Source organism: Lipotes vexillifer, unplaced genomic scaffold (genome assembly GCF_000442215.2).
Source record: "Lipotes vexillifer unplaced genomic scaffold, Lipotes_vexillifer_v1.1 scaffold1035, whole genome shotgun sequence".
Classification (NCBI taxonomy): domain Eukaryota; kingdom Metazoa; phylum Chordata; class Mammalia; order Artiodactyla; family Lipotidae; genus Lipotes; species Lipotes vexillifer.
This window is the reverse complement of record NW_006772073.1, coordinates 1085543-1108620: the sequence shown is the minus strand read 5'-3', so window position 1 is coordinate 1108620 and position 23078 is coordinate 1085543. Positions and strand designations below refer to the sequence as shown.

General features: G+C 35.9%; 1 protein-coding gene across 1 annotated transcript in view; it reads left to right on the top strand.

The window, feature by feature from the left end:
* Positions 1–285: 285 nt before the first annotated feature.
* Positions 286–23078, top strand: part of SMC2 (structural maintenance of chromosomes 2) — a 70873-nt gene continuing 48080 nt past the window's right edge. Inside the window, 14 exon segments of the mRNA XM_007447293.1 lie at positions 286–518; positions 1149–1298; positions 3517–3639; positions 4260–4298; positions 6904–7014; positions 7221–7265; positions 8547–8780; positions 9008–9157; positions 12135–12368; positions 13802–13961; positions 14472–14589; positions 15341–15479; positions 15863–15982; positions 23055–23078. The exon segment at positions 23055–23078 is cut by the window's right edge and continues 6 nt beyond it. Coding sequence (XP_007447355.1) covers positions 351–518; positions 1149–1298; positions 3517–3639; positions 4260–4298; positions 6904–7014; positions 7221–7265; positions 8547–8780; positions 9008–9157; positions 12135–12368; positions 13802–13961; positions 14472–14589; positions 15341–15479; positions 15863–15982; positions 23055–23078 — 1815 coding nt within the window. The 5' untranslated portion in view covers positions 286–350.

The window sequence follows — 23078 nt, the reverse complement described above, 5'->3', positions numbered from 1 at the left end:
GCGGTGTGAAATAATCAGCCTACGTTACCTAGAGTATGAAAACGGTGGAAGATAAGCCTGGAGAAGTAAGTGGTTGGCTTCCAGGTTGAATTAATGGTTTAATTAAGTTCTAACTAGAGACTCACGCCTGTGTATTTTTAAGTTAAAGAAAGATACCTTTGCATCAGAGGAAGTAGCTTGGCAAGTGGCTGTTTTATTTCTATAGAGCTGTCATTCTTATGTTTCAGTCTTCTACATTTATTATGGTTCCAGTTTTACATTCCACTTATGTGTTATTTGTTTTGTACAGAACTGCTTTGTGGCTTGCTTGATTTCTAGCAGAGATTTGCCTGTTGGAGTCAGTAGTGAAAATGCACATTAAGTCAATCATTCTTGAGGGATTCAAGTCCTATGCTCAGAGAACTGAAGTCAATGGTTTTGACCCCCTCTTCAATGCTATCACTGGTTTAAATGGTAGTGGGAAATCCAACATATTGGACTCCATCTGCTTTTTGCTGGGCATCTCCAACCTGTCTCAGGTAAAGTGTAAACTTTCTCATATATGTGAATTTAAGTTTGAGGAGCCTCGAGGGAATCCTCATTGCACTTAGAGACTATTGCCAGTATCCTCTTCATTTGCATTTTTATGTGAAATATCTTATACCTCACCACAGTCCTTTAAAGGTTGGTATTATTACTCCATATTTTAGGTGAGAAAATAGAAACTTAGAGGAGTTGCCTAAGGTTCATCTTCTTAAGATGTTTGGAGCAACACTGAAACTCAGGAATTCTCATTCCAGAGTTGTACCCTCACCCCATTCCTGTCCCCGCCCCCCCGCCCATTATAATGTCTTTTCAAGACCTTCTAATGGGATTGGATGAATAGTGAAATTCTTAGACACTGTCTTTCCTTAAACCTTTCAAATGAGCTTTTGTTAAGAAATGAGTAGAAAACAGTTCTGTTCAGGGTTGAAAAAGTCCTATGGAGAAAGGTGCCCATTTTAGGTTGTTACCCATTTTCTTTGCTCTTCTTGCTTATGAATGCCACTGCCTATCCTTGGCTGCTTAATGGATACTACATGGGTGATTTTCCAACAGCAAGAAGCACATTTTTAGTGCTGTTTTGCATAGTATGGGGTTTTGTAACTGAAACTTTTCCTTTATTTTAGGTTCGGGCTTCTAATTTACAAGATTTAGTTTACAAAAATGGGCAGGCTGGTATTACCAAAGCCTCCGTGTCAATCACCTTTGATAATTCTGACAAAAAGCAGAGTCCTTTAGGATTTGAGGTTCATGATGAAATTACAGTAACAAGGCAGGTGAGTGGCTACTAAATATTTGGTTACCTAGAAACTTGCAGGTCTGATGTGCGTTTTGGCAATGTGACTACCGGAGAGAGAGCAAAATTGATGGATCAAATACTGACTAGATTCCTTAAGAATATCTTCCTTATGTTAAATTTTGATCATGCAAATTCTGCCATGTACCAAGAGGATTGAAAGGGATCTGAAATCCATCAGTCCAAGCACTCAACCATGCTTAAATCTTGAACCACACTTGAGTCTTCTCTCTCTGTGCTGGAACACCTGTAGCTCTTGGGATCTTTCTATGTTCTGAGGTAACCCATTCTGGTTTTGGAAAGGTCTAATTAGAACGTTATTCCTATATATTGAGCCAAAGTGCTGTCTTCAAGTTTTACACATTAATCCTCGTTTTCTTGAGAGTATCAAGAGCAAATCTAATTTATTCTGTATTTCAATATTTAAGTGTTCTGTAAGTCTGTTTCCTAAGCTAACTTTCTAGGTCTTTCAATTGATATTTAGTTGTTTATAGGTCTTTCAGTTGTCTCATCACATTGAATACAAATTTGCTCCAGTTTTTTATATCTTTTTTTTTTTAATGCTTGGCACCTCAAATTGCATATACCAGAATTGGTCTAGCTACGACAGGATTAAGCAGAATTGTTGCTTCTTTCATTTTAAGTACTCTACTTCTATTTTTCTCAGTGTGATGTTGGAGAGTTCATGATACATTGTGAATTCATATGTGATTTACTAAAAATCACTGTAAATTGTTCATGTGTGTTATTACTTAGCCACATACTGCCAGTTCTGTATCTAAGCAGGTTTTTGAAACCAAGGGAGGACCTTACATCTGTCCCTTAAAATCTTATTATAGTCAATGTTTTCAGTTTGTCAAAATTTTATTTTAAAAAATTCTGTTAATTCGCATTTACTCTCCAACTTAGCATTATGTAACTTACATTTCCCTCTCTATTTTACTTTTTTTTTTTTTTTTTGCGGTACACGGGCCTCTCACTGTGGCCTCTCCTGTTGCGGAGCACAGGCTCTGGACGCGCAGGCTCAGCTACCATGGCTCACGGGCCCATCCACTCTGCGGCATGAGGGATCTTCCTGGAACGGGGCACAAACCCGTGTCCCCTGCATTGGCAGGCGGACTCTCAACCACTGCGCCACCAGGGAAGCCCTCCCTCTCTATTTTAATGAAAGCCTCTGGTTGAAAAAAATAGGGTGGGGGATTGACTAGATTAGGACAGAATCCTGTTCTCTGTCATTAAACATCTATCAAATAATAACCCTTTAAGGATTTTAAGTAAGTCTGCTACTAATCTACCCCAAATTCCTGTCCTCATGCAATCCATTTGCCTGTATCTTCACCATAATTTTGTTATAAAGACTGTCTCAAATTACTTATGGGTAAATTAGGACTGTTGTTCAAATATATTAATAAATGATCTACCACCCTCATAATCCTGTCAGGGAAAAGGAGTGAATTAATATTTATTTAATATTTATTAAGTGCTTAATGTGTGCTGGGCATTGTTGAATGCACTGGGAAATACAGATAGAAAGAATGAGAAACATACCTTGTCTTTAAGGACCTCAAAATATGGGTGAGACAATCATACCCAAAAAATGATAATGCACGTGCTGTAGTAGAGTGTGAACAAACTGGTATCTAGTATAAGTTGTTCCTATTAAACCCATGCCGAAGTTCCATGGTTAACTCTTTTTCTTTCAGGTATTTACCAGTCATGTCGTTTACTAATCCCTTTTAGCATCTTCACAGGGATTGATGTTAAACTATTTGCCTTTCATTTTCAGTATCTGACTTCTTTTCCTTTGGAAATCAAAAGGGAGGAAGAGGGGTTAACCTCTGAGTATGGAAAATTGTAGAAAGAGGGTGATCAGGGATAGAAACTACAATCTACACATACTTGGAATCATGAAGCTAGAAGGGCCCTTAGAGACCTAATCCACTGCAGGGGAGGTTAGGAGTCTTGTGCTTGCTTATGTAACTAGTTAGTAAAAGTCCCTGGATTAGAAGCCAGTTATCCTGACTCAGTCTCATATTCTTTTTGACCATGTCACACTTTCTTTATTATTTACCCTATAATGATTTTGTTTACCATTAGTTGGACAGAACAAACATGAAAAATAATGTATTTGGGAATTTATCATCATAACTCAAGATGTGTGTGTTCATTTATATCTTTTAAAATTCTTTCCTTTTTAGGTGGTTATTGGTGGCAGAAATAAATATTTAATCAATGGAGTAAATGCAAACAATACCAGAGTACAGGATCTCTTTTGTTCTGTTGGCCTTAATGTTAACAACCCTCACTTTCTCATCATGCAGGTATTTCGTTTGTGGTCTTTATATCTCTTTCATAATAGTTTTGACATCTTTTATTTTTAACTTATAAGAGAGGTGCTTCTGTTTGGATTTTTCACTTTTTATTTTACTATTAGCCTGCTGTTTGGGCACCTGTTAAGAAATGTGGGTGAGTTTTTTGTACTTACGTGTTCTAGTATATTGTATACATTTGAATTTTGAAGAATGTCTCGAAGTAATTTTCTTTGACTTATCTTGGAGGGCCATTGTTCCAAAAAATCAAGAAATGTTCAATAATTATGCTAACATTAATTTATATACTTACCTGTTTTAGAATTGGAGACTTCTACATCATTAATATTAACTGTCTCGGAAATATGGTCGAGTTAACTTTGTATCATTTAATAACTTATTGTAATTTGTATCACTCGTGAGAAAGTGGGTAACAAAATTCTAGAGTTATAAGCTACCTTTGGTCTCAAATGTAATAAAAGAAATATCTTTTCATGTAGGTAGAAGAAATAACTCCCAAAAGATTGGTGTATTAGGATACAACAGCTTCAGTGCAGATAAACGTGTATGTCTTAGGTTATTCTTTCTGTATTTTGTTATTATCATAGTAAGTTTGCCAATTTTATTTTCAGGGCCGAATTACAAAAGTGTTGAATATGAAACCTCCAGAGGTAAGAGTACTCTTTAAGGACAGTAAAAATAGTAATTATAGATATTTTCTTAATCTTCTAGGTAATCAATTTTTTTAACATAATTTTTTCCATTATTAAAACTCTTGGAAACATTTAAGAATGATAAGTAGAGAAAATAGTTTTGTTTTTTAATATTTAACACTGTGCCCCATTTTTTTTTTAAGTTATGTAACAAACCTTCTGAGCCTTACTTTTCTCATCCATAAATTGGAGCCAATAATCCTTACCTCAGGGTCTGTTCTGAGGGTTAAATGAGAATCCTTAAAAGAAGTAAAAGAAAAGTCTTAGGACCTTATTAAGCAAAATTTTTAAAAAATTATTTTTTTAATTGAGATATAATTCATAGTTTCAGGTGTACAACATAATGATTCTACATATATACATATATTTAATATATGTATATATCACAAAATGATCCCAGTCTACTCAACATTTGTCACCACACAGGTAAAATTTTTTTTTAAGATCAGAACTTTTAAGATTTATTCTGTCAGCACTTTTTAAATATGCAGTACAGTATTACTAACTGTAGTCACCGTGCCATACATTACATCCTCAGGACTTAGAGTTTGTACCTTTTGACTACCTGTACTCATTTTGCCCACCACCCTTTCCCCACCTCTGGCAACCTCCAATGTGTTCTCTGTATCTATGAGTTCACTTTTTTTTTTTAAGAGTTTACATAGAAGTGAGATTATACTGTTTTTGTCTTTCTGTGTCTGACTTAATTTACTTAGTAATGCCCTCGAGGTCCTATCTATGCTGTCACAAATGGCAGGATTTCCTTTTTGTACGGCTAAATAATACTCTATTTAATTTATTTATATATATAAATATCACATATTCTTTATCCATTCATCCATCAGTGGACACTTAGGTTGTTTCCATGTCTTGACTATTGTAAATAATGTTGCAGTGAACATGGGAGTGCAGATGTCTTTTCAAATTCGCGTCTTTGGTTCCTTGAGATAAATTTCCAGAAGTGGAATTGTTGGATATGGTAATTCTAGTTTTAATTTTTTGAGGAGCCTTCATGCTGTTTCTCATAGTGGCTGCACCAATTTACAGTCTCACAAACAGTGCACAAGAGTTCCCTTTTCTCCACGTCCTCACCAGCACTTGTTATCTCTTGTCGTTTTGTTAATAGCCATTCTGACAGGTGATATCTCATTGTGGTTTGGATTTACATTTGCCTGATGATTAGTGATGTTGACCATCTTTTCATGCCTATTTGTATGTCTTCTGTGGAAAGATATCTATTCATACCCTCTGCACATTTTTTTCATTTGATTTTTTTTCTATTGAGTTGTATGAGTTCTTTGTGTATTTGGTTATTAACCGCTTATGTATATGATTTACAAATATTTTCTCCCATTCAGTAGGTTGCCTTTTCATTTTGTTGATGATTTCCTCTGCTGTGCAGAAGCTTTTTAGTTTGATGTAGTCCCGCTTGTTTACTTTTGGTTTGGGTGTCTTTGCTTTTGGTGTCAAATCCAAAAAAAAATCATTGCCAAGACTGATGTCTAGGAGTTTTATGTGCCCGATACAGTATTAAAAGAAATTTTGCCTCTATAAAGTAGCCTTTCTCAACTGGTGTTCCATGTCAGCCTATAGAAAAAGATTTGAGTGAAATTAATTCATTACATACAATGGATTGCTTAGGACATTAAGACTTAATTTTCTCTTAGAGCCCCCTTGAGAAGAGTTGGTATGAAGGAATGAATGTATTGTATAAGAGCAAAAGCTCTTTTGGTATTTTTTTTCTATGGCGAAGAACTAAGAAGACGACTGATAATTGGTAATACTAGCCTGGTTTGACCATAGGTCACGCTTATTTTCTTTAGATAACATCTTAAGGGAAAACTTCTAATTCAAAACCTGTCAAATACATAGAAATCAAAATGGTTTTCAGAGAAATAATCCTCTTGAGATAGGGATTGATGGTGACTAGAAGCTTCTGAAAAAGGAGTGCTAGCAAAATTGTCCTACTTACAAAATTGTAATTAATATTTGCCTTTTTCAGAGTACTTCTCATGAATTATTTTACTTCATGTTTACTTCTCAGCAATGTTGTGAGATATTATCAGTACTCTGCAGAAGAAGAAACAGGCACAGAGAAAATTAAGTTACTTTCCCAAGTTCTTAAAGCATTTGCCACAGTTGGAATTCAGACGTTAGGCCATGCTTCATCCTTGTAGGAACAAAGTGGCTGAAGTCTCACTTGGAACAATTTTAAGTAGAAATTTCTAAAATGAAAACTGAATGTTGTTAGCCTTCACTTTTTCTAAGACTCATATTTGAAGGAAAAGAGGAGGAAGGAATTACTGGCTTCAGTTTTAAAGGAGATGCACTCTGGAACCTCAGCGTGGCATAAAGTTTGATTTTAGAATTGGAGTGAAGGCCAGAAATGTTTCTTGAATGTTAGGGTTATTAGCTAATATGCACAATTTTATGTACTTAACTTTTATGATCCATAGTTTTGTTAAGATACTTAGGTTAAGGCATTAAATAATATCCTTAATGTAAATTCCAATGAGACTCATTGTCTTGGATTCTTAAAACATTAATACAATCGTCTTTCCAGATTTTGTCCATGATAGAAGAAGCAGCTGGAACCAGGATGTATGAATACAAAAAGATAGCTGCCCAGAAGACTATAGAGAAAAAGGAGGCTAAGCTGAAAGAAATTAAGATGGTAATTAAATTTATATAAAATATTTTGAGAGAAGAGAGTGCTTTTGCATTTAGAGTTTCTCTGCTGTAAAAAGGGGAATTCTACCACACCCACCCTCCGCCCAGCCTTAGTTCAGTTTTCCTTAGTCTTACATCCTACTTCTCCCTTTTAAATTTCTTTAATGGTACTTCACATACTGAAAAATATGATCTTCCTTTATTTTCCAGATACTTGAAGAAGAAATTACTCCAACCATTCAGAAATTAAAAGAGGTATGTACTATATATGTGAGGACAGCCAGCTAGAATGTTTCTCAAAATTGGTGATGTATCCACGATCATACACATGGGGATGAAATGTGTACCACTTCTCAGGAATTATCCTGGCGGATGAGATAAGGCATTAGAGTTGGTAGTCCATACTTAGCCTTCTGCTTGTAGAGGACAGTGTACTTCATATCTATTAAGTCATAATGGTTTTGTAAATAGATTGCCTGTCTTAATCTCAGAAAATATGCCAGATTTTAATTCTTTGTTGAAGAGAAGTCTAAATTTTCCTGTACACTTAGAATTGAATGGAATAATATTTCATAAAGACATGGTCCTCTCAGTGACTTTTCTTGGTAGAGTGAATAACTTCTCGGATAAAAGGGGGCTGTCGTTATAATTGCTGCTGTCAAGGCAATTGGTAAACGAAAGGTATTGAAACAGATGACTGTTTTCTCTATAATCTTTGCAGCTTCTGACATTGTAATTAGTGTTTCAGTGAAAGAATGTGTTTATAGCACATTGGTTTTAAATTATGTATTTAGGAATTTATTAAATGTTCATTAAAGTTTGATATTTCTCAAGCTCTCTTCTGAATCCATATAGTAGCATAGACATTATTGGAAAAACTGAAAAATTGTGATCTTGAAGGTTCTGCCTTTTGTATGTATGATTTAGTAGAAAACACTAGTTCACGAGTTTAAACCTAGATGTCATGTTTGATTTTGACAAGTTCTTTCTAAATCTAAAAATATGGAGTGGTCATTTAATCACCCTGAATTTGTTTCTTCAAGTTAGGAACTTTTTGTTATTTTGTTACTTTGTCCCAGTAGGTCCTAATGGGAATCAAGTTTAGTAATGTGTGAGCAAATACTTATAAATAGTTACATGAATGAATGTTGGGTGGGCATCTTGGTAATACTACTACAAAGTACATTTAATAGTGCATCATTCATGGTTGTGTAGGTTGTATTTATATAGACTTCTTATTACTGCCAGTCTGTGAATCTTATGTCTGCATTTCTTTGTTAATCCCAACTGCCTGATTATATTTGAGAAGAAATAACCACAAAGGATTCACTAGAGATGGTATTATGCTATCTAACAATAGTTCTAATGTTATTTAAAGCTTCCTAAAATTTATAATCCATGATCACTCAGTTTAAGACAAAATCCATTATATCATGTAATGGGAAATTTTATACATGTTGTTGTATTTTAATTCTTTCCAAATTTGTTTAAAAATATGAATTTTGAGTTATACTTTACTGGTGATTTCTCTTTCAGGAAAGATCTTCCTACTTGGAGTACCAAAAGCTAATGAGAGAAATAGAACATTTGAGTCGTTTATATATTGCTTATCAGTTTTTGCTGGCTGAAGATACCAAAGAACGCTCAGCTGAGGAGTTAAAAGAAATGCAGGATAAAATTGTGAAGCTTCGAGAAGAATTGTCGGAAAATGATAAAAAAATAAAAGCACTTAGTCATGAAATAGAAGAGTTGGAAAAAAGAAAAGATAAGGTCAGGCATATGTGTAAGAATAGAATATACACTGAAAAATTAAATTATATATTATACAGTAACTAGGATTTACTGGGCATTGTCTTCTGTATCGATTTCTTAATCTTAAAGTATAATAATGAAATAGCTTATAAAAAGTCAATAATTTATGTAGAAATTATACAAGAAAAGGGCACCATGAACAAATTTTTAAGTACATTGATTGAATTGGGTGCATTTGATTATAGGAAATTGGAGGTATACTCCGATCTTTAGAAGATGCTCTTGCAGAAGCTCAGCGAGTTAATACTAAATCTCAGAGTGCCTTTGATTTCAAGAAGAAAAATCTGGCAAGTGAAGAGAACAAACGCAAAGAGCTGGAAAAAAATATGGTAGAGGTAAGCAAACGAGAAGTGTAATTTAATTCTAGTAGTATACATTTATCCATTCTGTTAATATTTATTGAGTGTCTGCTGTGGATCAAGGGTAATTGTTTGGGGTAGGATGTAGCAATGGACAAAACACCTTGTGGGTCTTTGTTCCAGTGAGGGAAATGATGATAAAGATAAGTGAAAAATATCATATGTTATATAGTGATAACTGATGTGGAGAGAAAATAAAGCAGTGGAGAGGGTTGTAGTATAGGGGAGGGGGGGTGTAGTTTGGGATTTTAAATTGGGTAGCCATCGAAGGTCTCATTGGGAGGGCTGTATTTCATTAAAGACCTGAAGGAGGTCAGAGAACAATGTAGATAAATTGGGAGGCTGTGGGGAAAGATGTTCCAGGCAAAAGAACAGCAATTGCCCCAAGGGCCTAAGGTACTGGAAAAGTAAAGAGATAAGTGTAGCTGGTTATCACCAAGTAGTAGAAATGCAGAAAGGTAACGGGGTGTAGGATCACATGGATTTTGCAAAACATGTGAAGGACTTTGACCTTTATTCCGAGTGGCATGGGAAGCTGCTGGAGTTGGCTGAGCAGAAGCATGACATTTTAATATTTTAATAGGACTATTGCTGTTTTGAGGATAAACTAAAGATAAATGGAAGAAGCAGGGAATCCAGTTAGTAGGTGTCTAGGTGATAGCCCTTGGATAAATGCAATAGAAGTTGGGGTATTAGAGAAGTTGTGGGAATTTATGTGTGTTTTAAGGATAGGTCCAGCAGACAGACCCAGTAGATTTTTTTTTTTTTATTTGAAGTATAGTTGATTTACAATGTTATGTTCATTTCTGCTATACAGCAAAGTGCCTCAGTTATAATGTATATACTTTTTCATATTCTTTCCCATTATGGTTTATCACAGGACATTGAATATAGTTCCTTGTGCCATACAGTAGGACCTTGTTGTTTATCCATTCTATATATAATAGTTTTCATCTGCGAATCCCAAACTCCCAACCCATCCCTTCCCCACCCACCTCCCCCTTGGCAACGACAAGTCTGTTCTTTATGTCTGTGAGTCTTCCTGTTTCGTAGATATGTTCATTTGTGTCATGTTTCAGATTCCACGTATAAATGGTATCATATGGTATTTGTCTTTCTCTTTCTGACTGACTTTGCTCAGTATGATAATCTCTAGGTCCATCCATGTTGCTGCAAATGGCATTATTTCATTCTTCTTAATGGCTGAGTAATATTGCACTGTGTGTGTGTGTGTGTGTGTGTATGTGTGTATATACACACTACATCTTTATCCATTCCTCTGTCCATGGACATTTAAGTTGTTTTCATGTCTTGGCTGTTGTAAGTAGTGCCAGCAGATTGGTTTTTGACTGTGAAAAAGGACTGAAGGATAATTCCAGAGATTTGTCTTTGACAGTTTGAAATATGGTTACCATCTGTTGAGTGGAGGATAATAGGCTTGAGGAGCCAGTTAAACATCTAAGTAGAGATGTTGGTTTGATAGTTGAATATATGAACCTTGAATCCAGGTTGGAAATACAAATCAAAATACATATGCTGGCATGCCCCAGGGCTAGTGCTCAGACTTCTTTTATATACACTCATTTCTTAGGTGATCCCATCCAGCCCTATAGCCCTAAATACCGTCTATATATTGATGCCTTTCAAATCAATAATTAGCCTTGACTCCTTCTTTGAAGGACTCATTTGTCAAGCTATTTAATTGACATTTTTATATGGATGACTTTAGATGTCTAAAACTTAACATAACCAAAATAGAACTCTTAAATTTTCCCTACCTACCCAAACCTGCCTGAGTTACTGAATTTTCCTCATGTAAGTAAATGATACCACTATTAACCTAGCTGTTCACTCCAGAACCTGGAGTCCTCCTGAATTTTCCCTTTTCTCTCCAACTCTATGGTATCTAATTCATCAACAAATTCTGTTGACTCTAAAAGTATATCCAGAATACAGCCACTTTTCACACCTCCTTCACTGCTGATCTGGTTGAAGCCATCACCTCCCAAGAGGGATACTCAGTAGTGTCCTTAATAGTTACCTTGCTTTCACTTGCTCACTGTGCTCCAACCACAGTTTCTCTAACACCCAAGCATATTCCTCAGAGCTTGCCAAGTATGCTGTCCCCCTAGTATTAGCATGATCACTCCTTTTGTTTCATTTAGGTTTCTGCTCAAAATATCATCACAAAAGGCCTTCCCTCATCATTCTTAAAACAGTAGTCCCATCATTTCTTGTCCCTTTACCTTGCTTTAGTTATTTGTTTACTATGTCTTCCACCTTAGAAATGTAGGCTCCCTGAGGACCCTGTGTCTTTAATGTCTAGAATAATGCCTGGTACATATCTAATAAATATCCAATGAATCATGAATTAAGTGAGCCAGAATTTCTGGTCACTTTCATGTAAATATGACTAGATTTTTTTTTCTCTTTTTTTTTTTCTTTCAGTGCTGGTATCTTACATAGCATTAGATACCTGGTTACTAGAACTTAAAAGGTGTTAAGTGTTAGTAATGCTGTTCCCATAATTATTTAACATTTAAATTTATGGCCTTTAATAGCTTATATTTTCATATGCATGCTCTTAATCCTAAAATCTCTACTTTGAAACTTTGGGTAGGGTGGTTATTATTTCAATTTTATAGGTTTAGAACTTGATTTTTAGTTTTTTCAAGTGGTTTCTTTAAATTTGCAATGATGTTTTAGTTCACTGTCTCCCAGATTTGACTATAACATATGGAATGAAAGTATTATGAGGATAAGAGGTACATTTATCCTAAAAACTGAGAAAGGCTGAATTTCAAAATGGGAATAAAGTATAAAGTTATGATGGTTAAATTACCATGTTCACTTCAAATTGCTGTGAAATTTGATGACATAAAGGTATATGTGTTTAAGAAAATGGATGGTTTTCTGAAATATAATACTTTCCAATCTGAAACTCTTCCTAAAGGATTCTAAAACTTTAGCAGCAAAGGAAAAAGAGGTTAAAAAGATGACAGATGGGCTGAGTGCCCTTCAAGAAGCAAGTAATAAAGATACTGAAGCTTTGGCTGCTGCACAGCAGCACTTCAATGCTGTTTCCGCTGGCCTGTCCAGTAATGAAGATGGAGCAGAAGCAACTCTTGCTGGTCAAATGATGGCCTGTAAAAATGACATAAGTAAAGTTCAGACAGAAGCCAAACAGGTAAATATAGACAGTAAGCACTATGTGATTGCAGTTTTTTTTTATTTTCATTTTTTCTTTTTTGAGAAGCTCCTTCACATTATGCTTTGGCAGTTGTTATAAAATGTTGAAAATAATCAGATCAATATCAAGGAACTTTTTATTGTTTACTATATTCTGTCACTCTTTAGCACCTAAAATAATGAAATTCAAATATGTTGATTGTGAACTGTTGACAATGTTAGTTTAAGATGCTTATAAAACGTAAAATACCTTTATAGATTAATTGAAATTATAAGTGCCATAAATGCTCTATTCTCCTTTCAGCATTGTATGGAATATTTGAGGTTAGTTTGTTTTCATCTCTTTGCTATTTTATTGACATCATAAAATTGAAGTTTTAAGCTTTAACAGGAAAACAAAAATGTCTTCATTTCTATGTCCACCACACTTAGTTCTTTAAAACTTTGTTTCTGAAACTTTGTAGTATCCTCCTTGGAAGTATCTCTACCTCCCATTTACCCCCATTCCAGTCTTTGGTTTCCCTACTCTGATTTCATAATCTTCAATGGCTTTTCGATCTATAAAATGGTTTTCATATTTGTTTAGATAGTTGTGCAGCTTAGAAGTCCTATGAATGCAGGAGTTTTGATGGCAGAAAGAAAAAATGTATATATACACACGCACATACTTTTATTTGTTTTTTAATGGAGGACTCATCTTTAAAAATATACACAGATGTGTGTGTATTAATCCCATTCAAGGTTTTCTATTATATATTTGCAACTTTTTCATTCGAAGATTATGGTCACAAAAAAGGTGATGGTCAGTTTTTTTTTGTTAACTTATTTTATATTGAGAAAAGTCCACCATTCAGTTTTAAAGGAAGTATACAGTCATTTATATATTAGAATACTAGTTCATGGTTTTAAGGAATAGTGCTCAATTATATAAACTAGCATTTAAATATCAGACTTACAGCTTTTCAGTTTTTCTGTCAGTTGAGCTTCCTTTTCCTGTATAATCTTATTTCTCATTGTTCAATACAGTTGTACAGTTAATTATACAACACAAATATACATAAATGCAAACATGCATATCTAAGTGGAAAAGGAGGGAAGAAAGTGATAGAAATAGCTTTCTATTTTGTTTTTAATTTAACCAGCTAATGACAGGTATTCTTTGATATAATTTTTGAGCTCATTGATGTCAGTTTTATAAATATTAAAAAAATGGACTTAAATTGCAAATTATTTAATGATTGGAGCTTTTATTTATATTCTGAGTAGTGTTTTGAGGTGAAAACATTGGGAAATGATCTATTGAGATATTGATCCAAGTGACCAAACAGTTACATTTTCAAGGCTGATGTCTCTCAAAGCAATCTGAATCTGTGGCCGTCTTATCACTAGCACTGTCTGCTTCATATAGTCTGTTACATTTTTCTGTTATAGGCTCAGATGAAGTTGAAACATGCCCAACAAGAATTAAAGACTAAACAAACAGAAATTAAGAAGATGGATGGTGGCTATAGGAAGGATCAAGAAGCTTTAGAAGCTGTGAAGAAACTTAGAGAAAAACTTGAAGCCGAAATGAAAAAGCTAAATTATGAAGGTTGGCCTTTAAAGATGTTAAATCATTAGGAAGTAGTGATTATTGATAGAAACTTCCTTAAATAAAGGAAATAGCAAGTAGGAAATATTTTATCCCATTAATATTAATGGGTATTAGTATAGGAATTATTTATAAATATAGTCACAAAAAATAAGTATAAATCAACCCTTTGAATTTTTGAAAGCTCAATACTGAGAATTTCCTGCTTCAGTCACTCTGAAGTGCCCCTTGAAAACTCAAAAATGTTATTTATATATTTCTACATTAGTAGGTATCCAATTCATATGTTGTTTCTTGGCATGAAAATGGTGTTATGTGTTGGAAATACGTCTACTTGACACTTGATAGAAATTTGAATGTCAAGCATGCTTTAATTTAATACTTACCAGAAGTTTGTATTTTGCTTTTAGAAATGCCTTGGAAATAGAGGTTACTAATATTTTCCTTAAAGCAGTAGAATATTTGAGTTTTTAAAACTTGGTTTCAATTTACTTATGACTTATTGTTCAGAAAACAAGGAGGAATGCCTTCTGGAAAGGCACAGGCAGCTATCTCGTGATATCAGTAGACTGAAAGAAACATATGAAGCTCTCTTGGCCAGATTTCCCAATCTTCGATTTGCCTACAGGTAAGAGAGCTAAACATTGAATTCTAACATGGTAATAACCAGGATATATTTTTGTATGAAAGTTATTGTAAGCTGCTTTTCCTTAATTGATATATTTTCCTTAAATGTTTATTGAATGTTTCAGATTTGTAGGCAGGGGAAATTCTTGTGAAATTTAAGGCTACTAATGCCACTAATCTTAAAACCAAAACGAGGGGAATTTAATCTCAGTTGGAAAGTTCCTTTAAAGTTATTATATCATTAATATTAAATAACTGTAAACATTAACATTTTACAGTTCGTTTTACTATATGGTTCTTTTTTCATGGAATACTTAATATATGTATTACAAAGATTAGAACATCAAAGTTATTTTTGTTACATTGAAAACATATATACTGAAAGATCTTTCAGTTGATTTTAAAACAATAGTCAAGCGTATAGTAGCATACTGTGTAAAAAAACCAATGTACATACCTTAATTAAAAAAGGCTTTATTACTAAAAAATACTATCAGCTGACAATGCAGGGTTGCCATAAACCTTCAATTTGTAAAAAGCAAAACAAAACAAAAAACTAGTATTTGTGAAACACAATAAAAGGTATGCCTGTAGCTGGCTAGTCATCTGAGACATTTGAAAATTTTTGTTCCATTAAAACTATATGATTCTTGTGCTATCACTTTATTGTCAGAAAGAGCTCTTGACTACTAAAGTACAACTTTTTCTATTTTCTTATCTAAGATTAATTTTTGTCCACTTTTCTGTTTTAGGGATCCAGAGAAGAACTGGAATAGAAATTGTGTGAAAGGACTTGTAGCTTCACTGTTTAGTGTGAAGGATACTTCTGCAACCACAGCTTTAGAATTGGTGGCTGGGGACCGACTCTACAATGTTGTAGTAGACACAGAGGTAAATTGATTTTAATGAAAGAAAAGCTATAATTGCTGTTTAGCTTGAAAAATCATGTGCTCCTAGTAGAACTGGGTACTTTCTTGATGTTTTAAGCTTCTCCTAAGGCTGGATGCTTATCTTTACAGGGTAAAACTATAGAGTTATTGACTTTTTTATTATGTTATTGATTATATTTGATTAACTGTATTCCGTTCTTTATTATGGCTGAGTAATGCTAACTCAGGAGCCCAGAATGCATATTATTGATCTTAGAATTTTGATTGTTCAGGATAGTAGGCATTCAGCATTTATTTGATTATGGATTCCTAAACTTGCACTCATTCCATTTAAATGTTCTCTGTCATTAATATTTTTTTCATTTCTAATGCACAATGTTTTAGGTTACTGGAAAAAAGCTACTAGAAAAGGGGGAATTGAAGCGTAGATACACTATAATTCCACTCAATAAAATTTCAGCCAGATGTATTGCTCCAGAAACTCTGAGGGTTGCTCAGAATCTTGTAAGTCTTTTTTATATGCTTTATCTGCATCTTACTTTTTTTCTTTTTTAATTACAGGACATTAGCTTTGTCCTTTGAAGTAAAGTGGGATTTAAATCATATATCAAAGCACAAAATTTTATTGTGATACCATGCTTAAAAAAGTTAAGATACCAAAGAGAATAAGTTGGCTTTTGTGAAATTAGATGGAGAGAGAATAGAAATGTTGGAAGACTAAAATACCCTTTGATATTTTAAAGTTGTAGTATTAAATGTCCTTATTTTATTTTTTAAATTTTTATTGGAGTATAGTTGATTTACAATGTTGTGTTAGTTTTAGGTGTACAGCTACGTGATTCAGTTTTATATATATACATATATATATATCTCCATTATTTTTCAGATTATTTTCCCACATAGGTTATTATGGAATATTGAGTAGAGTTCCCTGTGCTATACAGTAGATCCTTGTTAGTTATCTGTTTTATTTATAGTAATGTGTATATGTTAATCCCAATCTCCTAATTTATCACTTCTCCTCACGTTTCTCCTTTGGTAACCATAAGTTTGATTTTGAAATCTATGAGTGTTTCTGTTGCTGGTCTCTTAACTTCAAATGCAGTTCCCATTTCTTGGCATTTGTACTCTTCTCTTCTCACAGTTGCCGATTTTGATATCGTATTTGTGTCTGGATGATTTCCAACTTTTACTTTATCTTTGTCTTTCTTGGTGAGCTTTCCCATTTGTGATTTTCTTGCTTCTAGTTGTGGACTCCTTTTTGGTTTTTTTTCCTGCCTAGAGAAGTTCCTTTTGAATTTGTTGTAAAGCTGGTTTGGTGCTGTTAAATTCGCTTAGCTTTTGCTTGTCTGTAAAGCTTTTTTTTTTTTTTTTACATCTTTATTGGAGTATAATTGCTTTACAATGGTGTGTTAGTTTCTGCTTTATAACAAAGTGAATCAGTTATACATATACATATGTTCCCATATCTCTTCCCTCTTGCGTCTCCCTCCCTTCCACCCTCCCTATCCCACCCCTCTAGGTGGTCACAAAGCACCGAGCTGATCTCCCTGTGCTATGCGGCTGCTTCCCACTAGCTATCTATTTTACGTTTGGTAGTGTATATATGTCCATGCCACTCTCTCACTTTGTCACAGCTTACCCTTCCCCCTCCCCATATCCTCAAGTCCATTCTCTAGTAGGTCTGTGTCTTTATTCCTGTCTTACCCCTAGGTTCTTCATGACTTTTTTTTTTCTTAGATTCCATATATATGTGTTAGCATATGGTATTTGTCTTTCTCTTTCTGACTGACTTCACTCTGTATGACAAACTCTAGGTCCATTCACCTCACTACAAATAACTCAATTTCGTTTCTTTTTATGGCTGAGTAATATTCCATTGTATATATGTGCCTCATCTTTATCCATTCATCCGATGATGGACACTTAGTTTGCTTCCATCTCCTGGCTATTGTAAATAGAGCTGCAATGAACATTTTGGTACATGACTCTTTTTGAATTATGGTTTTCTCAGGGTATATGCCCAGTAGTGGGATTGCAGGGTCATATGGTAGTTCTATTTGTAGTGTTTAAGGAACCTCCATACTGTTCTCCATAGTGGTTGTACCAATTCACATTCCCACCAGCAGTGCAAGAGGGTTCCCTATTCTCCACACCGTCTCCAGCATTTATGTTTCTAGATTTTTTGATGATGGCCATTCTGACCGGTGTGAGATGATATCTCATTGTAGTTTTGATTTGCATTTCTCTAATGATTAATGATGTTGAGCATTCTTTCATGTGTTTGTTGGCAATCTGTATATCTTCTTTGGAGAAATGTCTATTTAGGTCTTCTGCCCATTTTTGGATTGGGTTGTTTATTTTTTTGTTATTGAGCTGCATGAGCTGCCTGTAAATTTTAGAGATTAATCCTTTGTCAGTTGATTCATTTGCAAATATTTTCTCCCATTCTGAGGGCTGTCTTTTGGTCTTGTTTATGGTTTCCTTTGCTGTGCAAAAGCTTTGAAGTTTCATTAGGTCCCATTTGTTTATTTTTGTTTTTATCTCCATTACTCTAGGAGATGGGTCAAGAAGGATCTTGCTGTGATTTATGTCATAGAGTGTTCTGCCTATGTTTTCCTCTAAGAGTTTGATAGTTTCTGGCCTTACATTTAGGTCTTTAATCCATTTTGAGCTTATTTTTGTGTATGGTGTTAGGGAGTGATCTAATCTCATACTTTTACATGTACCTGTCCAGTTTTCCCAGCACCACTTATTGAAGGGGCTGTCCTTTCTCCACTGTATATTCCTGCCACCTTTATCAAAGATAAGGTGACCATATGTGCATGGGTTTATCTCTGGGCTTTCTATCCTATTCCATTGATCTATCTTTCTGTTTTTGTGCCAGTACCATACTGTCTTGATTACTGTAGCTTTGTAGTATAGTCTGAAGTCAGGCAGCCTGATTCCTCCAGCTCCATTTTTTGTTCTCAAGATTGCTTTGGCTATTCGGGGTCTTTTGTGTTTCCATACAAATTGTGAAATTTTTTGTTCTAGTTCTGTGAAAAATGCCAGTGGTAGTTTGATAGGGATTGCATTGAATCTATAGATTGCTTTGGGGAGTAGAGTCATTTTCACAATGTTGATTCTTCCAATCCAAGAACATGGTATATCTCTCCATCTGTTTGTATCATCTTTAATTTCTTTCATCAGTGTCTTATAATTTTCTGCATACAGGTCTTTTGTCTCCTTAGGTAGGTTTATTCCTAGATATTTTATTCTTTTTGTTGCAATGGTAAATGGGAGTGTTTTCTTGATTTCACTTTCAGATTTTTCATCGTTAGTATATAGGAATGCCAGAGATTTCTGTGCATTAATTTTGTATCCTGCTACTTTACCAAATTCATTGATTAGCTCTAGTAGTTTTCTGGTAGCATCTTTAGGATTCTCTATGTATAGTATCATGTCATCTGCAAACAGTGAGAGCTTTACTTCTTCTTTTCCAATTTGGATTCCTTTTATTTCCTTTTCTTCTCTGATTGCTGTGGCTAAAACTTCCAAAACTATGTTGAATAAGAGTGGTGAGAGTGGGCAACCTTGTCTTGTTCCTGATCTTATTGGAAATGGTTTCAGTTTTTCACCATTGAGGACGATGTTGGCTGTGGGTTTGTCATACATGGCCTTTATTATGTTGAGGAAAGTTCCCTGTATGCCTATGAGGCCACTATCACCCTGATACCAAAACCAGACAAGGATGTCACAAAGAAAGAAAACTATACGCCAGTATCACTGATGAACATAGATGCAAAAATCCTCAACAAAATACTAACAAACAGAATCCAACAGCACATTAAAAGGACCATACACCATGATCAAGTAGGGTTTATTCCAGGAATGCAAGGATTCTTCGATGTACGCAAATCAATCAATGTGATAACACCATATTAACAAATTGAGGGAGAAGAAACATATGATCATCTCAATAGATGCAGAGAAAACTTTTGACAAAATTCAACACCCATTTATGATAAAAACCCTGCAGAAAGTCTGTAAAGCTTTTGATCTCTGTTGAATCTGAATGAGAGCCCTGCTGGGTAGAGTATTCTTGTTTGTAGGTTTTTCCCTCTCATCACTTTGAATATATCATGCCACTCCCTCTGGCCTGCAGAATTTCTGCTGAAAAATCAGCTGATAACCTTATGGAGGTTCCCTTCTATGTTATTTGTTGCTTTTCCCTTTTTACTTTTAATGTTTTTCTTTGTATTTAATTTTTGTCAGTTTGGTTAACATGTGTCTTGGTGTGTTCCTTCTTTGGTTCATCTTGTATTTGATTCTCCTTGCTTCCTGTAGTTGAGTGTTTCCTTTCTCATTTTAGGGAAGTTTTTGGCTACATCTCTTTAAATGTTTTCTCAGACCCTTTCTCTCTTTTCTCCTTCTGGGACCCCTATAATGTGAATGCTGTTGCATTTAATGTTGTCCCAGAGGTCTCTGAGACTGTCCTCATTTTTTCTCATTCTTTTTTCTTCATTCGATGGCAGTGGCCAGTGTTGTGGTGACCAGAGCCTGCACTGGATATTGAGCAGGGCCTCCACTTTCCTCTGTGGTTGTCACTGCCGTCAGGGGCAGGGTCTGCTCCCTAGTTGTTGGAGTAGAAGCCCCCAGATCTGTTTCTGAGCTGTGTTTCTGATCTGCGGTGTGAGGTAGGCAGGATTTCTCTCCCACTGGGAGAGAAACCACTGAGTATTCCTCCTCTGGAGTTATTCACCTGTGATTGTGCTCTCTTGTGTCACCTTCCACCCGTTGTGCTGGCTCACAAAGTACACTGTTGTTGGCCCTGCTCTCGTCCCCTCTTAACTGTGGGTATGCTGGCAGTTGGCCCTGGTGTCTCTAAAGCATTGTTTTTACCAGGCCACCAATACACATCCACTGAAGTCAGGTGTCAGGACTGCAGCAGTCATGCACATGGAGTTGCTGTGGGACCTATGGAGGCAGCTCAGACTCTGGCCTGGTTCAACCCGCACAAAGCCCACAGCTGCTAAAGCCAGACCTGTCTCAGCTGCAGGAGCACTCATTGTCTGTTTGGATATTCTGCAGGTGGTAAATTTACAAAGCCAGCAGCAGAAGTGTAAATCCATGGTTGACAAAGCTGTGAGGAGAGATGTCAGCTCTTCTTCCTTAGTCACACGGCCCCTGGGGCTCAGACCTACCAGCCTCTGCTCCTGAGGCTGCCCCTGAGCACATGAGCCTGCCCAGGCAGGAGGGGGCCAGAGTGGTGACTGGTGCTTGTGAGGCCACTCAGGCAAGAGGGGGCCAGGGCGGCGGTCAAGGTGCTCGGGCCCGCCCAGGTGGGAGGGGGCCAGGGCACTGGTCAGGATGTGGGGGCTGCCCAGGCAGGAGCCCCTTGTAGTGCCTGCAGCGGCAGGTGCCAGTGCGTGGGGAAAGAGGCTGCAGTGGCGGCTGTGTCCTTTGCACACCACTCAACAACAGCGCTTTGCTTCTGTGGTAGCTGGGGCTTCCTCCACAAACATTCCTGGTTGCTCCTATCCCTTCAGGCTGACTCCATGCAGACAAAAGTGGTCCTCTCCCCAGGTCAGCTCTCCAAACCCCACATTCCAGCACCCAGCCCCTGTCCGTACCACCACACGTGTCTCAGGCTGGGGCGCACAGGACTGTGGCACGGACTGTCCGTGTAGGTCTCACTCTGTCCTGCCTGTCACAGACTGGTTGCTGTACTTCCCTCTGAGCCCTCGAAGCTCCCCTCCTGTCCCATCTGATCTCCCCACTGGTGAGGATATCTCCCCAGGTGTGGGAACCTCTCCTCTCCTTCAGCTCCCCTCCAAGGGGTACATGTCCCATCCTACTTCCTCTTTTCTATTTCTTTCATCCTACCCGGTTACATGGGGATATTTCTTGTCCTTTCAGGTGTCTGAGGTCCTCTGCTAGTATTCAGAAGGTGCTCTGTGAGAATTGTTCCATTTGTAGATGTATTCTTGATATATTTGTGGGGAGGTGTGTTCCACGTCACCCTACTCTGCCATCTTCTAGAATGTCTTTAAACCTAAGTCACATGACTATCAGGTGGCATTAAATGTTAAAGTTTTGATTTCCAAATAGAATTATAGAGCTTATAGATAAATACAAGAATTCTTCAGGTTTTTTCATGCCAGGCACACTTAAACTAACTGCAGTGACAACCGTTATGGAAGGTATCCATCCATCTTGCAGAGATGCTTCTCTATTAGAGCTTTTCTAGATTTCTTACCAACCTATGAACATACAAAGCAGGTAACCAGTATATGCAGTCAGCTGCTGAGACAGATCTAAAGTGATGTGGTTACTAGTAAACCGATGAGTACAAGGAAATACATTTAAAAGGCTGTTGTGGTTGCATAATATTTGGGAAAAACATGAAGCCAATCATAACATTCAGCAGTGATACCAGTTATTGAGCAGGCATTCCAAGTGCATGAGTTGAAAAGAAAATTCTATGAAACCTGAAAATGCATGTATAATTAAGATACTAAATGGATAGTCAGATATTTCTTGAAATTGAGACGCCTTGAATGAAAATTGTTTACTATCAGAAGAAGAAAGATGAGTACAGAGTAATTGAAAGGTGGTATTTTTGGTTAGTATTTACATCCTTTACTTAGAAAAATCACCTTAGAGTCTAGAAGGTTTTGGAAGTTATTTTAGTCCTGTGTCAAGTTCCAGTGTTAGAAGTCAATTGGGTTTTTAAGTAACAACAAAAACACTTCTACCCAGATCCCTCAGCCAGACCCATTTAATGGTAACTGCTATGTCAGAGGACACTGCTGAACATATGTTACATAGAGCTGCCTTCATTATGATTTCTGCTACTGCTAAGCTCCATGAAGTATGCTAAGTTATTCTAAAAATGTGGGCAGAGGTAGACATTATAAACAAAGGTTGAAAAGACAGTTGGATCAAAATAAAAGATTGAAGGATTTTAAAAAGATTTTTTTTAGTCAATTGTTTTTATTTCTGTCACTGGCAGGTGGTTGCCTTAGCATGTTTTATTTGAATGAAAAAATATTCACTTTGGAACAACCAAGTTAATAATTGAAGCAAAACATTTTATGTAATTGTGTTGATGCAGAAATTGATGTACTTTAATTAAGAAAGGATGTTCAATAGAGGGGTGGGATAGGGAGGGAATCACAAGAGGGAAGAGATATGGGGACATATGTATATGTATAACTGATTAACTTTGTTATAAAGCAGAAACTAACACACCATTGTAAAGCTGTTATACTCCAATAAAGATGTTAAAAAAAAAAGTGTGTTCAAATAATCCACTTTGAATTTAGAAACTTGGTAGTGGCTTCTGCTTGATCGAAACTCTCATAATGACTGGTATTCTAGCTAAATGTTTTACTTAGATTTTTCAGTGTTTAAACTTGGAATTGTTTTTTTCTAAAAGTGTTGAGTTTTCTATAGCATTTTAGAAAATTCAAAAGGAGTTGTAGTGCTGGATAGGTATTCAGTTTCTGTTGTGGCATTTCTTACTATTTTATAAAATAATATTTGAAAGGAAAGGAGTAATATGTATCACGACATAACTGTTTTTCCCCAGGTTGGCCCTAATAATGTTCATGTG